General features: G+C 38.6%; 1 protein-coding gene across 1 annotated transcript; it reads right to left on the bottom strand.

The window, feature by feature from the left end:
* Positions 1-812: 812 nt before the first annotated feature.
* On the bottom strand, positions 813-12,159 carry LOC125004015 (CD209 antigen-like). Its single transcript, XM_047578331.1, has 6 exons — positions 11,799-12,159; positions 10,039-10,137; positions 9,723-9,950; positions 5,653-5,789; positions 5,437-5,537; positions 813-1,390 (listed from the first exon to the last, which is right to left on the bottom strand). Exons 1-6 carry the CDS (start codon positions 12,040-12,042, stop codon positions 1,234-1,236), a joined length of 966 nt encoding a protein of 321 aa, XP_047434287.1. The 5' UTR covers positions 12,043-12,159; the 3' UTR covers positions 813-1,233.
* Positions 12,160-13,115: the final 956 nt, after the last annotated feature.

The following is a 13,115-nucleotide window of genomic DNA, read 5'->3' as shown; positions in this document are numbered from 1 at the left end:
GGTGGACTTTAATTTACCAACTATTTATAATTCAGTTTTGACTTCTGTCCCCAAGAAGTTTCAACAACATTCACACTTTGAGCCTCCAGGCTCCCCATTCCCTCTTTAGTTTCATCTGTGTCTCATCATCCCTCGGCCTTCTTGTATAGCTCTGCCTTACCCTTTGTTTGTTACCTGGTGCGTCATTTTTTTTTTATCCCATCCCCCATGCCATGCTTTTTGTCTCCATGTTCTAATTTCCTATTTTTTTGTTTGTTTGTTTGTTTGTTGTGATTTTTGTAATTTGGATTTACCTGCCGTATGCAGAGCTTTTAGTTCCTTTTCATTAAATATCCTTTTGTGTTAACCCTAGCTTCATCGCATTCTGTCCTGCATTTGGGTCCTCCCTTAAAACCCACTCACCTGACACAACGGCACAACCAATCATGGGCCCAGAGGACATTTTCCCCTTTGAACCCTCTGAAAAAAGGTGAGTTATGTCATATTATGAAGAACTAATGCTGGAATACAAACCCTGACTCAGGCCCGAAATTCTGACCCTTTTTTATTGGCTTTCACCAGGGGCGTTTCTAGGATTTTGACACATCCGGGGCTTAGCCCAGAAGAGTTAAGCAGATGCACACGCTGGAATTTTTAGACACAGAGACATTCTCCACATACCCTACAGGTACCTGCTCTTTTGGACTGAATTGAATTAGCCTTTCATTGTTACCAGTTAATACCAAATAGGCTAGCAATTTTCACAAACTTCCCTCAATAGCCCAGGCACAAAAATGCCCCATTCATCATGTTGAACATACCAACAGCAACCATTCAGCAACAGTAAACACTGAGATGTTTAATGAACCATGCATCTTGTCATGTATAGTATTTACATTGTTTTACTTACTGCTATCATGCATGAAAAAGAAAATAAACAAGACTTGTTACACTTCAGCTGCTACTACCCAAAGACAGCTGAACAGCTTGCTGTTGTCAAGCCTGCCTGTAGCTGATTTCACAGGATAATGTAGAATCTAGATTTCCTTGTAAAACTGATGAATAAAGTTATTTCAGATGTTAAGTTCAGATGAGTCCAAAAAATAATGCATAGCAATTTTCAGTGTTAAAAACAGTGAGCGAAGATGAATATGTGTCTATGCTCTATATGATTAATGATTGTATTAGCAATTGCAGTTGAGAAGATGAACTTCCTGACTGTTCTATCATTAACTTATCTGTCTGGATGCTGATTTATGGAGTAAGTTTCTTCTCGCAGATCCACGATTTTTTATCGTCACAGGAGAGATCATTCCATCTGTTTTGTGATTCCTGTAATTGGTGGATGGTTATTTCTGCACAGTCTTCATCTCTGTTTGGGAAACCATTTGGCTCACCAGGGGCCCAGTACCTGAAATCCAAAAGAAAAACATGGATGAATTTGGACATGGCGATGGTTGGAGAATCAAAAACCCCACAAAGAGGGAATACACTTTCTTTTCTCCAGTGCACCACTCCTTTTCTAGAATTGACTTTTTTCTGACAAACAATTCTTTTGTACAAAGAATCAACACCAGTATACATCCTATCATAATCAGTGATCATGCACCGTTGTCCCTCCACCTTCAAATAGAACCCTCCCTAAAACCATCACCCACATGGCGCCTTAACACCTCATTACTGAGAGACCCTGAATTTGACTCATTAATAAGGAAGGAATGGAAGGGGTTTTTGGAAATAAATGACTCTCCAAATTTATCCTCATCTCTGATTTGGGAAACAGGGAAAGCCGTAATCAGAGGCAAAATTATATCTTACTCCTCTTACAAGAAAAAAACAGGACCAACAAGCAGAAAAAAACATCGAGGATAAGATTAAAGAAATAACAGAACAATACACCGCAAACCCAAATGAACAATTATGGACCCAACTACAAAATGCGAAAATACAATTAGAAAATATCTCGACCAAAAAAACAGAATTCGTACTTCAACAACTTAGGTACCAAAATTTTGAGCATAGCAATAAATCAGGCAAATTTCTTGCGAATCAACTCCAACGCAACAGAGAAAAATCTCTTATAAATGCAATTCAGGACTCAAGTGGCAAACACTCAATCACCACAGGAAATTAATCATATCTTTTAGAGCTTCTATGAAAAATTATATTCAACAACTACCAACCCAAATCCTGACGACATTCAGGCCTTCCTCAAAAAACTCAATCTACCCCAACTGACGGCAGAACAAAGAAACATATTGGATTCGCCACTGACCATGGAAGAACTATTAACAGCTTTAGAAAACATGCCTATGGGCAAAGCTCCTGGGCCGGATGGTTTCCCTGCCGAATTTATGAAACAGTTCTGGTCAGATCTGGCCCCCTTGTTCCTAAGGACTGTTAAAGAAATCAAAAACACAGGTTGCATAAGATCCCAAATGAATTCTGCTGCAATTAAATTACTTTTAAAACCTGATAAAGACCCAACACTCCCTTCCAGCTATCGCCCTCTGTCATTGATTAATACAGATATCAAAATTATTTCCAAAGCACTAGCATCTAGACTAGAGAAAGTAATTTCATCAATAATTCTCAATGACCAAACAGGTTTCATCAAAGGCCGACAATCTACAAATAACGTTAGACGGCTCCTTAACCTGATCAGCATGTCCCAGCGTAGAAATACAGAAGCCATTGTTTTATCACTGGACGCTGAGAAAGCCTTTGATAAAGTTAACTGGGCTTTCCTCTTTGCCACCCTTCAAAATTTCGGCTTTGGAGAGTCATTTATCCACTGGGTTGCTGCACTGTATAATTCACCTAAGGCCACAGTCACCACCAATGGTTTCACATCACAAAGCTTCACCTTACAGAGGGGAACCAGACAAGGATGCCCCCTGTCTCCCCTACTGTTTGCTATATTTATTGAACCGCTCGCATCAGCAATACGTTAGAACTCCAGTATCCAGGGTATCCACTCACCCATCTCTGAACATAAGATCAATCTATATGCTGACGATGTTTTACTTTACTTGCAACAACCTCAGAGATCATTACAGGAAGCTTATAATTGTATTTCAAAATTTTCAGACCTCTCTGACTACTCAATCAACTGGTCCGAATCAACAATACTACCAATAACGGACAAAGCATGGGATCCTGCAGACCATAAACCCCAACTACCCTATTCCATAGGTAATATCAAATACTTGGGCATAAACATCTCACCTAAATTGTCAGAGTTAGTGCAACTGAACTTCGATCCACTCCTGGATAAAATCTGTGATGACCTGAAGCGCTGGACCAATCTTCCTATCTCTCTGATGGGACGCATAGCAACAGTTAAAATGAAAATTTTGCCACGAATTAATTACTTATTTTCCATGATCCCATTCAAACCCACAGCAAAATGGTTCCAGAACCTAGATTCTGCAGTCACCAAATTTTACTCAAAAAACAAACAGACAAAAATTAGCCTCACCACCTTCAAAAAAATAAATCAGAAGGAGGACTTGATGCACCGAACTTTACAATCTACTACCTGGCAAATCAGCTACAATACATCACCAAATGGATAAACCCAAAGGCAGATTACAATTCGTGGTTAGAAATAGAACAGGCCGACTGCCACCACACAATGTTGACACCCTGTGGTGTTCAACTATGCAGACAAATGCAGACAAGAAGAAAAAAAAAAAAAAAAAAAGAAAAACAGGAAAAAAGGTTTTCTAAATGAGTCCACAAAAATAATTCTCTGTCACTAGTGATGGGAATAACGGCGTTAAAATAAATGGCGTTACTAACGGCGTTATTTTTTTCAGTAAAGGGTAATCTACCCAGGGGCGCCGCTAGGGATTTTGGGCCCCATGAAAATAATTTTTACTTGGCCCCCAAACAGCCGGCCAGGCCAGTATTATAATTTTATTAGGGCCTCTCTGGGCCCCTCTTAATCGTGGGCCTCTAGAATCCTTCTCCTTTTTCCCCACTTTTCGGCACCCGTGAATCTAACTAATTGTATTTCCATCGTTAAATCACTGTTGCCGTTACTGACAATTAAATGGGGCGCGTTATAAACTAAAGCTGTCTATTGTCATCTGACTTGGTTCTTAGCCACGGCAGCCGCAAAGCTGTTTCTTTCTTTTTGATTTTTCTTGGGGGGAGGAGAGGAGGGAGGGGCCAGACAACCGCATGGGTGATGATGATTAGCTAAGGTGGAATGAGTAAGCTTTCATGACAATGGCGAGTTTATGTTGATGCTTCGATAAAACAGTGTTTTTGGACAGGTTTGAGTAACAATTTTTTATTTTTTTAAAAAGAGCCACTATTTTGGCTTTCGCACACAAGTGGTTAACACCTCCAGGCCGCACGTGACGTCATTCACCCAAAACAGCAGCGTCAGGCAGCAGGCGCACTTGACAATAGGCAGGCTTGACAACAGCAAGCTGTTCAGCTGTCTTTGGGTAGAAGCAGCTGAAGTGTAACAAGATGTCACAGAAAAAGATTTCCATGAGGAAAGAGGTGACGGGAATAGAAATTATGTAGAAATGTATACTTTCGAAAAGAGTGTTGCAGCTGGAACTACTTGAGGGAAGTAGCTAACGTTAGCTAGCAGCTAGTTGATATTACATAGGAAAAAAACGACCCGTTATTATTAGCTTCTGTCTGTAAATGCAATTGTAGTGTGTCAGAATTGTGTACCTAAAAATAATTAAGCTTGGGCTTCTTCTGGAGGGGAAAGTAGTAGTAAAGTAGTAGTAAAGTTAATGTTAGGCTATAAAGTCGAACCATCTTGTTTATTTTCTTTTTCACGCATGATAGCAGCTAGCTGGCAAAGCAAAACAATGTAAATACTATACATGACAAGATGCATGGTTCATTAAACATCCAATGTTTACTGTTGCTGAATGGTTGCTGTTGGTATGTTCAACATGATGAATGGGGCGTTTTTGTGCCTGGGCTATTGAGGGAAGTTTGTGAAAATTGCTAGCCTATTTGGCATTAACTGGTAATATTGAAATGCCTTAATTCAATTCAGTCCAGTTGAGCACATACCTGTACAGTGTAGGGTATGTGGAGAAGGTCTCTATGTCTAAAAACTTGAGCACTCATCTGCGCAAGCATCTGTGCACGCATCTGCTTAACTCTTCCGGGCTAAGCCCCGGATGTGTCAAAATCCTAGAGACGCCCCTGTGTCTAAGTACAAGTGTTTCATAATGTTTAATACTTGGTGTGTTTATCCATCGGAAAACTTGCAACCTTGAGATGTGCGTTGTATATCTACTTGTGAAAAAGAATGTGCCTAACGTCTGACTGGAAGATGGTGGGTTGGGAAAAGTGAGAAATTCAAAATTTCAACCAATGTGACATTTATGATATTTGGAAGAATACTGAAACATTCCAACACATGTAAACACACTGATATTTTGGCTATTTTAAATACATTTCAAATTTACCAACCTTGTGGTCAGTGGAGTCCCATCCACCCATTTCCATGTCCCTTCTCTCTCTCTGTCAGTCAGTCCAATCCATGTGGACCTTTCCAACTGTATTACAAATTCCTTGTTGACAGACAGAAAAAAAACAGTCATCAGCATAAGAAAACTACAATTATTTTTTTATTTTTTTAAAGGATTCAATCATTTCAACCTTTGTGGCATTCAGTATTTCACACACCTGTTCTTCTGGACTGTTGATGATGATCAGGTCTGCTCCTCTCTGCTGACAGTCATTTCTACTTTCTTGCCAGGACTTTGTGCTTCGAGAAATGTAGTAGCAACTACCACCAAAGCACACCCATTGTTGTTGACTGTCTGTTTATGAAAAATAAATGTGTATATACATCATTTTGACATTGTGAATAACTACAAAAACCCTATTATGAGAGAAGAATTGCTTTGAAAACGTCAATAGATTCAATTTTACAACTATTCATTAATGAAATAAGCCATAGCCATAGTTGCACAAATGATCCAATTTCACACAGTATCTCAAATGGAATTCATTGTTGTCCAGACTGTCAGCTTATTTTAACAATGATGGTGGTAAGACTCTTAAATTGCAAAATAAATACAAATAAAGAAATAAAGTCTAATTAAATGTCATTATCGCACTATGTACTTTAGCTTTCTGTGTCTATTATGTTGCTCTACCACATAGGTCTTCAACAGAGGGTTCCCGATCCCTAGGGGGTTCGCAGGGTCTGGCGGTGGCCAGGGCGTTTCCGTCATGACACGAGAACACCCATTCGGGCATTCCTGGTAGCAATGCATTGACCAATCGTGAAGTGTTTTGCAGGGGACGCTGGGATCGCGAGCAGGCCATGGCAGTGGCGTGGCCTTGCGCCGCAAAAGTATTTCAGGGAGGAAGAACTGGCCTAGTGCACACCTTGTAATGAGGCACGTCTCTTATGGCAGATGTGATATTATAGATGTCTGTCAGTAGTTAAGGTGTTTGGACTCCAGTCTTCTGGGACAAAAGAGGAGGACACACTGTACCAATTATAAAAAATAACATGTTCTCAAATGAAACTCTTTTTAACAGTTACACGTCATTTGAGTATCAAGCCTTTGTTTTTAGCAGCCCACCTATCCTCTGTCTCACAATCTACAGATCACCCCGTTATTCCTCCTCTTTTATCAGAGACTTCTCTGATCTGTTATCAGTTATCCATAGATCATATAACAGAATCTTAATTCTGTTATATGACCTATGGATAATAACTGGTGATTTTAATACACACATGGATGTCTCCTCAGACTCTATGTCCAGAGAACTTTTAAACATTTAACAATGCTTTGATTTTACTCAACATGTCATGCAGCTGACCCACGGCAGGGGGCACACCCTGGACCTGGTCATGTCTTATGGCCTATCCGTGGTTGTGTCCTCTGTCATGGATCTGTCCGTGTCTGACCATTTCTGTGTGTTTTTTAACATCACCAGTTTTAACCATCGGGAGGCCCCTGTGAGAAAGGTGAGGAAATGCTACCTTACTCCTGAGGTTGCTTTAAATTTTATCCAGGTTTTACAGAGCACTCCTGCAGAGATTTTACCAGAGTCCTGTGATTTTTTTATTAATGATTTTAACAACAAACTGAAGCCAGAGCTGGACTCAGTGGCTCCACCTGTTATTAAGATAATTAAATCGAAACCCACACCACCGAGGAGAAATGAAGAAATTAAACATCTGAAAAGAAACTGCAGGAGTGCTGAGAGAAGATGGAGAAAATCAAAGCTTACAGTTCATTATGAAATATTACAGGAACTCCTCAAAACTTACAATAACTCAGTCAAACAGGCCAGAATTTCCCACCTCCACAAACTAAAAGAACACAAAAACAACCCCAAATTCCTTTTCTCCCCAAAAGATCGTATAACCAACACAAATTTTAACAGTTCATCAAGGATATCTAGTGACGCCCTTTGTGAGGACTTTGCAGACCACTTCACAGGTAAAATCAATGACATTAGGTCGAGTCTTTTACCTCAGCAGATTTTAACCATCGACGCACATGGATCATTGATTTTACGTGAGGAATAACTGGAGAGTTTCACCCTGGTTGATGCGAGGACACTTGGTCGAGTTTGGTCGAGTTTTCTCCCAAGTAAAGCCCACAACCTGCTTTTTAGACCAGATTCCCACACAGTTTTTTAAAACATTTTATGGATTCTTTGAGTAACAGCTGCTATATATGGTGAATTGCTCTCTTCAGACAGGTGTCTTCCCTCCGAAAGGGTGAGGCCGCTTCTGAAGAAGGACCCAAATAATTTTAACAACTATTGGCCAGTATCCAACTTACCATTTTTAAGCAAAATTATAGAAAAAAATGTTTTTATTCAAGTAAATGATTTCTTGACTAGGAACAAGGTCTTAGAGAAGCATCAGTCTGGTTTTAGGATGAACCACAGTACAGAGACAGCCCTTTTCTTAAATGACTTCAGGTACACTTTAGATAACCATAAACTCACAGTTTTGCTTCTGCTGGATCTAACCGCCGCCTTTGATACAGTAGTAGACCATCGTATTTTAATTAACAGACTGAGGCACATTGTCGGCCTCTCTGGCACTGTTCTCAACTGGTTCATCTTATACCTCTCTGATAGAAGCTTCTTTGTAAGTCTGGATACCTGTTCCTCAGGCGTTGGGCCTAGAATTGACCCCTCAGGAACCCATCCTCAGAATTGAGTGTGGGTTCCCCAGGGGTCAATTCTAGGCCCAACCCCCTTTAACTTATATATGCTTCCCGTGGGGGACGTCATCAGGAGTAATAAACTTTCATAGTTATGCTGACGATACACAGCTGTACATCGCCGTGTCTCCTGATGACACAGGGCCTGTTGATGCCCTTTTAAACTGTATTTTAGATGTTAAGTCATGGATGGCAGAGAATTTCCTACAGCTCAGCCAGGACAAAACAGAGGTTTTAGTCAATGGTACTGAACGCCAGAGAGAAACCTTTAACAAAACTACAGGATTTTAAGATTTCATAATCTGTAAACTCTTGATTTACAGATTGCACAAGTGCAGAAACCATTTTTTCCATGTTTAAAAATTGTTGACGAGAAATTGTATATTTTTTAAATGTTTAAAATTCGTAGAAAATATGAAAATTCTCTTGAACAATATTTAAAAAATGTTCAAGAGGCATTCTGTGTTTTACAAAGTTCAAATTATTCTAGTGAAATGATTTTGTGTTTGCAATAAATACAAAAATGGAAAAATAAATGAACCCTTGGAGTGAAATACTGTTTGAATTTTTATTAAGTGTCTGGTAACTGCCAATGTCCTATTTTTCAACAACTTTATTTTTAGTCACTTAGATTTAGAGTCATTAAGACTCAACTGCTCTTGTTGGCAGGTGCATGGCCACCCTACTGTTGCACTGTTTTTAAATGTATATACTATATTTATATATAGTTTAATATAGAACACATATAGAAGATAGGGAGTAATTGATCTCATCGGCAGTGTGATGGTCCATGGCCTGAAAAACATTGAAGACCCCGATCTACCAGTTTTTGACCATTTGAATGCCTTCTTACAGGTCTTGATGACAAAAACTGAATTTATAAGAGAGTGACTTCAGAGGAAATGGTGTAAAATATGTCGCTTGTTGTCTCTAAAGATGTCGTTTTCTACTTTCCTGCCAGGACTTCATGCTTTGAGAAATGTAATAGCAATTACCGCCAAAGCACACGCATTGTTGTCTGTTTATGAAAAATAAAAATGTACATATACAATATATTAAAATATGTGTCTCATTGTCTCTACAGATGTCATTTGACAATCAACTCTGGCTGAGGACCACAAGCCTGAAAAAAGAACATCTGAATAAGTGGACTATAAAAGAAGAAGTGAGCTTATCAGACTCTTTCACTGTGGCTGTACTTGTCATATGTGACATGGCCTAGATTCAAACCTTATTGTTGGCCCGGAGTTACATTTCTTTATGCGGTTATGTTCTCTCACAACTAAATAAAGAAACAGAGAATGCAGATGTGCTGTATTTGTCTCTGATGTTTCATTCCTGCAGACAGACTGTACCATCTGTGGCGCTTTGAATTGAGATAATGCATTTGTCCACAAGTGCATGTTAAATGTATGTTTATCAAGGTTTAAACTTCACTGTAGGAAGAAAAATGAAAACCTAGTCACCGCAGAATGTAAGATGTCTGGAACGTCACAATAATGGCTGAAAATTAAACAGGTTTGGCACAGACCTGCAAAATTAAGAAATAATTACCTTGAAAAATTCTCTGAAGATCATTTCTCTGTTTGGTCATGTCATCAAATGTCATCTGCAGTTCAGCTTTCTCTCTGGTCAGGTTGTCGTACCTGGTCTGTAACCGATTGTTCTCTCTAGTCAGGTTGTTGTAGCTGGTCTGTAACTGATTCTTCTCTATAGTCAGGTTGTCGTAACTGGTCTGCAACAGGTCCATCTTCGTTTGCAGCTGAGAATTGCCTTGGATGACTGCGCTTGGAACAAGAACAAAAAATAAACACTCTTAATCAGCCACACATGTTCTGTTTGGGATCTTTTCACAAGGAAGTCCACTCACAAAATAATGCCATCGCTATGAATCCAGCCAGGAGAAGACACAGCAGACCCAGAAACACTGCAACAACTCTGTAAGAGGTCTTCTTTACTGATCCAGCACCTGATGGTAGAAGTCAACATTTGTGACTGAATATAGCTAATATTTTGTAGTTTACATACCTGTTTTACACAGCAAATTCCCCTCCGCGAACAATGTGGCCTGTATTCTGCTTAAAATGTGGTTTTCCTGCTCTGAGAATTGAAAAGGGCTGTGGTAAAATAGTCTAGTTCCGCTGTGCACATTTTCCATTAACTAAAAATAAATACATGACTATGCTTAAGTAGCTTTTTAACTTAATGGTTTGTGGACTGCACGGACAATATATTGTTGTTTATTTGGTCAGGTGTTATTATTTCAATGTTTACAGGTTGTTATTCAGTCAGTGTAGATTATTATTATTATTATTATTATTATTATTATTATTATTATTATTATTATGTAAAGATGACACTGTGTTTCAACCCTTATCCAGTCCTCAGGCAATTTTTGCACATTTTGTTCAACTTCTATTTTTTTCATTTGGTGCTCATTTTGGCTGTGTTACAGCTTGTGGCTTGAATTTCTGCAGGAACTCTTTTCTTTAGCTAAATGTTTAAAAATTCAGTGTCTTTTACGTTCACATGTCATACTCTCGTGATGCAAGAGACACAATCTGGATTATTTTCCATAAAATGGAATGGAATTGGATATGTCAAATATTAGCAATAAAACTGATTTGAATGCATGAGTGTTTTTTATGTAGTGTCCCTCTGGACTCCTTCATGGCAAAAATGCCCCATAGACTTCCATTATAACTACATTTTTTAATCTGGCTGCCATTCCAACATAAAACCATGCATTCTGTAATGTCTGTTCATTTAGAAGAAAACTAGTGATAGTTGACATTATTTACTGTATTTGATCAGATTCATCATTTTCTCATTGTAGGTCAATGCATGAAATTCTTGTAAATCTCCCACTATTATAATGGAGCCATGTGGCTGCCAGGGGTGCTGTTTATTTATTGGAAAATAATTCAGTTTTTGTCTTTTTTTTTTTTCTTTTTTTTTGTAAAATAGACCGGCATTTAAAGGGTTAAAATCCTGAAAATTATTGAAATTTTGGTATTCTTGAGCAGGTCTGCAGTTGTTTAAGTGATTTATGCCACAAAGGTGTCCAGAGGGTGCGAAATTTTAAATGTGACACTATATACAAAATAATGATGCAATCAAATCAATTTTATTGCTAATCCTTGACATATTCAGAACTCCAATTACTACCAAAGCCCCATCATCCTACTGCTTATTTTAAGAAAAATAATTAATTGTTTGTCTTTTTTTTAAGAAAGAAAGAAAATAAAAAAAAAAAACGCATTTTCAGACTGGCATTAAGAGGGTTAAAATCCTGAAAAACCTTGCAATGTTGGTGGTTTTGAACAGGTCTGAAGTTGTTTAAGTGAATCATAAAAAAAATAGAAAATAAGTGTTTAAGTATGAGAATTTTATGATGGTTTCTTTATGTATGTACATTTTTGACACAAAAGTGTCTAGAGGGTAATAAATACCAAAAGTGTCCAGAGGGCATAAGGGTTAAATATTAAGATCAAACCATGACAACAAACCAGACTCATCACTGTTCCACATGTTTTTGTTTGTTTGTTTGTTTTTGTTTTGTTTAGTTGTTTTAGAAAAAAACTACAATTATAGTATGAGTGTAAACCTTGTTTATGTTGTGTTCATTACCTGAGACAGCAGCTCCACTCCTGTTTGCCTCCAAAGTTTGAATCACATCTTCATTATTGTAAATATTTTCAGATATGTTCCACCCGCCAGGATAAACCGATGGTCCCGCATTGACATACATTTGATCTATGGTGTTGAGCTCTGTCACTGGTTCAGTCTGTTCAGTCTGGTTAAGAGGTCTCTGAGGATATGAAAGTTTAGAGCGCGTGTTGGAGGGTTTGTTTCTTCCAAACCACATTCGCATGAAATGAATTAAAATGAGTTTGACTTCACTGCCATAGGGTGACACAGTTCGACCCAACTTAGGTTAAAAAAAGTAAGAAATAAATAAATAAGGAAACAAATGACAGACAGACAGACAGACAGAAAGACAGACAGACAGACAGACAGACAGACAGACAGACAGACAGATAGATAGATAGATAGATAGATAGATAGATAGATAGATAGATAGATAGATAGATAGATAGATAGATAGATAGATAGATAGATAGATAGATGGATGGATGCCCTCCTCAAGGTTCTCAGTCATCCAGGTCATGGTAATCCAAAAAAGCGTTGAATAAGGTCAGCTTGACTTGTGGAATTTCTTGAAGACGTTTCACGCCAACGTCAAAGTCCTGGCCAGAGAGGACAGATGGTTTGAGAGAGGACTTAAGGAAGCCATCTATGTCAAAGTGGAAAAACCTTCTCTAAACAGAGGAGGTGGACTGAGATTTAATTTACCAACTATTTATAATTCAGTTTTGACTTCTGTCCCCAAGAAGTTTCAACAACATTCACACTTTGAGCCTCCAGGTTCCCATTGACAAAAGCCTCGTTAGAGCTCATATTCATAGGATAAGTTAGCCTTGGCTCACAGTTTCCCCCATTCAAGGACAGGTAAGTACCAGCTATTATGGTAATTAGTGACCCCAGTTTCTGGTCAAGCAAGTTTCGGGTGGGTGTTACCCACAGAGTTTATTCCTATTTAAACCTCAATTTCCCACCAGTTTATCAGAACTGAAGAAGCTACTCGGATGAGTGGCGAAATGTCTTCAAGAAATTCTACAAGTCCAGCTGAACTTATTCAACGCTTTTTTGGATGATTCTGTCTGGCTTCTGTGTTTTGAGTTTCCTGTTTTATTTCGTGTCTTGGTTTTCTGTTGGTGTTATGCCGGGTGTTTTCCTTTGATTGCTTATTGGTTTTTCCTTGTGTGCTCCACCCTCTTTAGTTTCATCTGTGTCTCATCATCCCTCAGCCTTCTTGTATAGCTCTGCCTTTCCCTTTGTTTGTTCCCTGGTGCGTCATTTTTTTTTATCTCATTGTTTCTATCC

The sequence above is a fragment of the Mugil cephalus genome, chromosome 2, assembly GCF_022458985.1.
Source record: "Mugil cephalus isolate CIBA_MC_2020 chromosome 2, CIBA_Mcephalus_1.1, whole genome shotgun sequence".
Taxonomy (NCBI): Eukaryota; Metazoa; Chordata; class Actinopteri; order Mugiliformes; family Mugilidae; genus Mugil; species Mugil cephalus.
This window is presented reverse-complemented; position numbering and strand designations above follow the sequence as displayed.

What these genes read in the sequence shown, in the direction of transcription:
- LOC125004015 (XM_047578331.1), bottom strand. Translation starts at nt 12,042, where the DNA reads ATGCGAATGTGGTTTGGAAGAAACAAACCCTCCAACACGCGCTCTAAA. An exon ending in TCTTCAGAGAATTTTTCAAG is followed by an intron (nt 5,790 to 9,722) that starts GTAATTATTTCT and finishes TTTCATAAACAG; the next exon opens with ACAGTCAACAACAATGGGTG. An exon ending in TCAACAGTCCAGAAGAACAG is followed by an intron (nt 5,538 to 5,652) that starts GTGTGTGAAATA and finishes TCTGTCAACAAG; the next exon opens with GAATTTGTAATACAGTTGGA.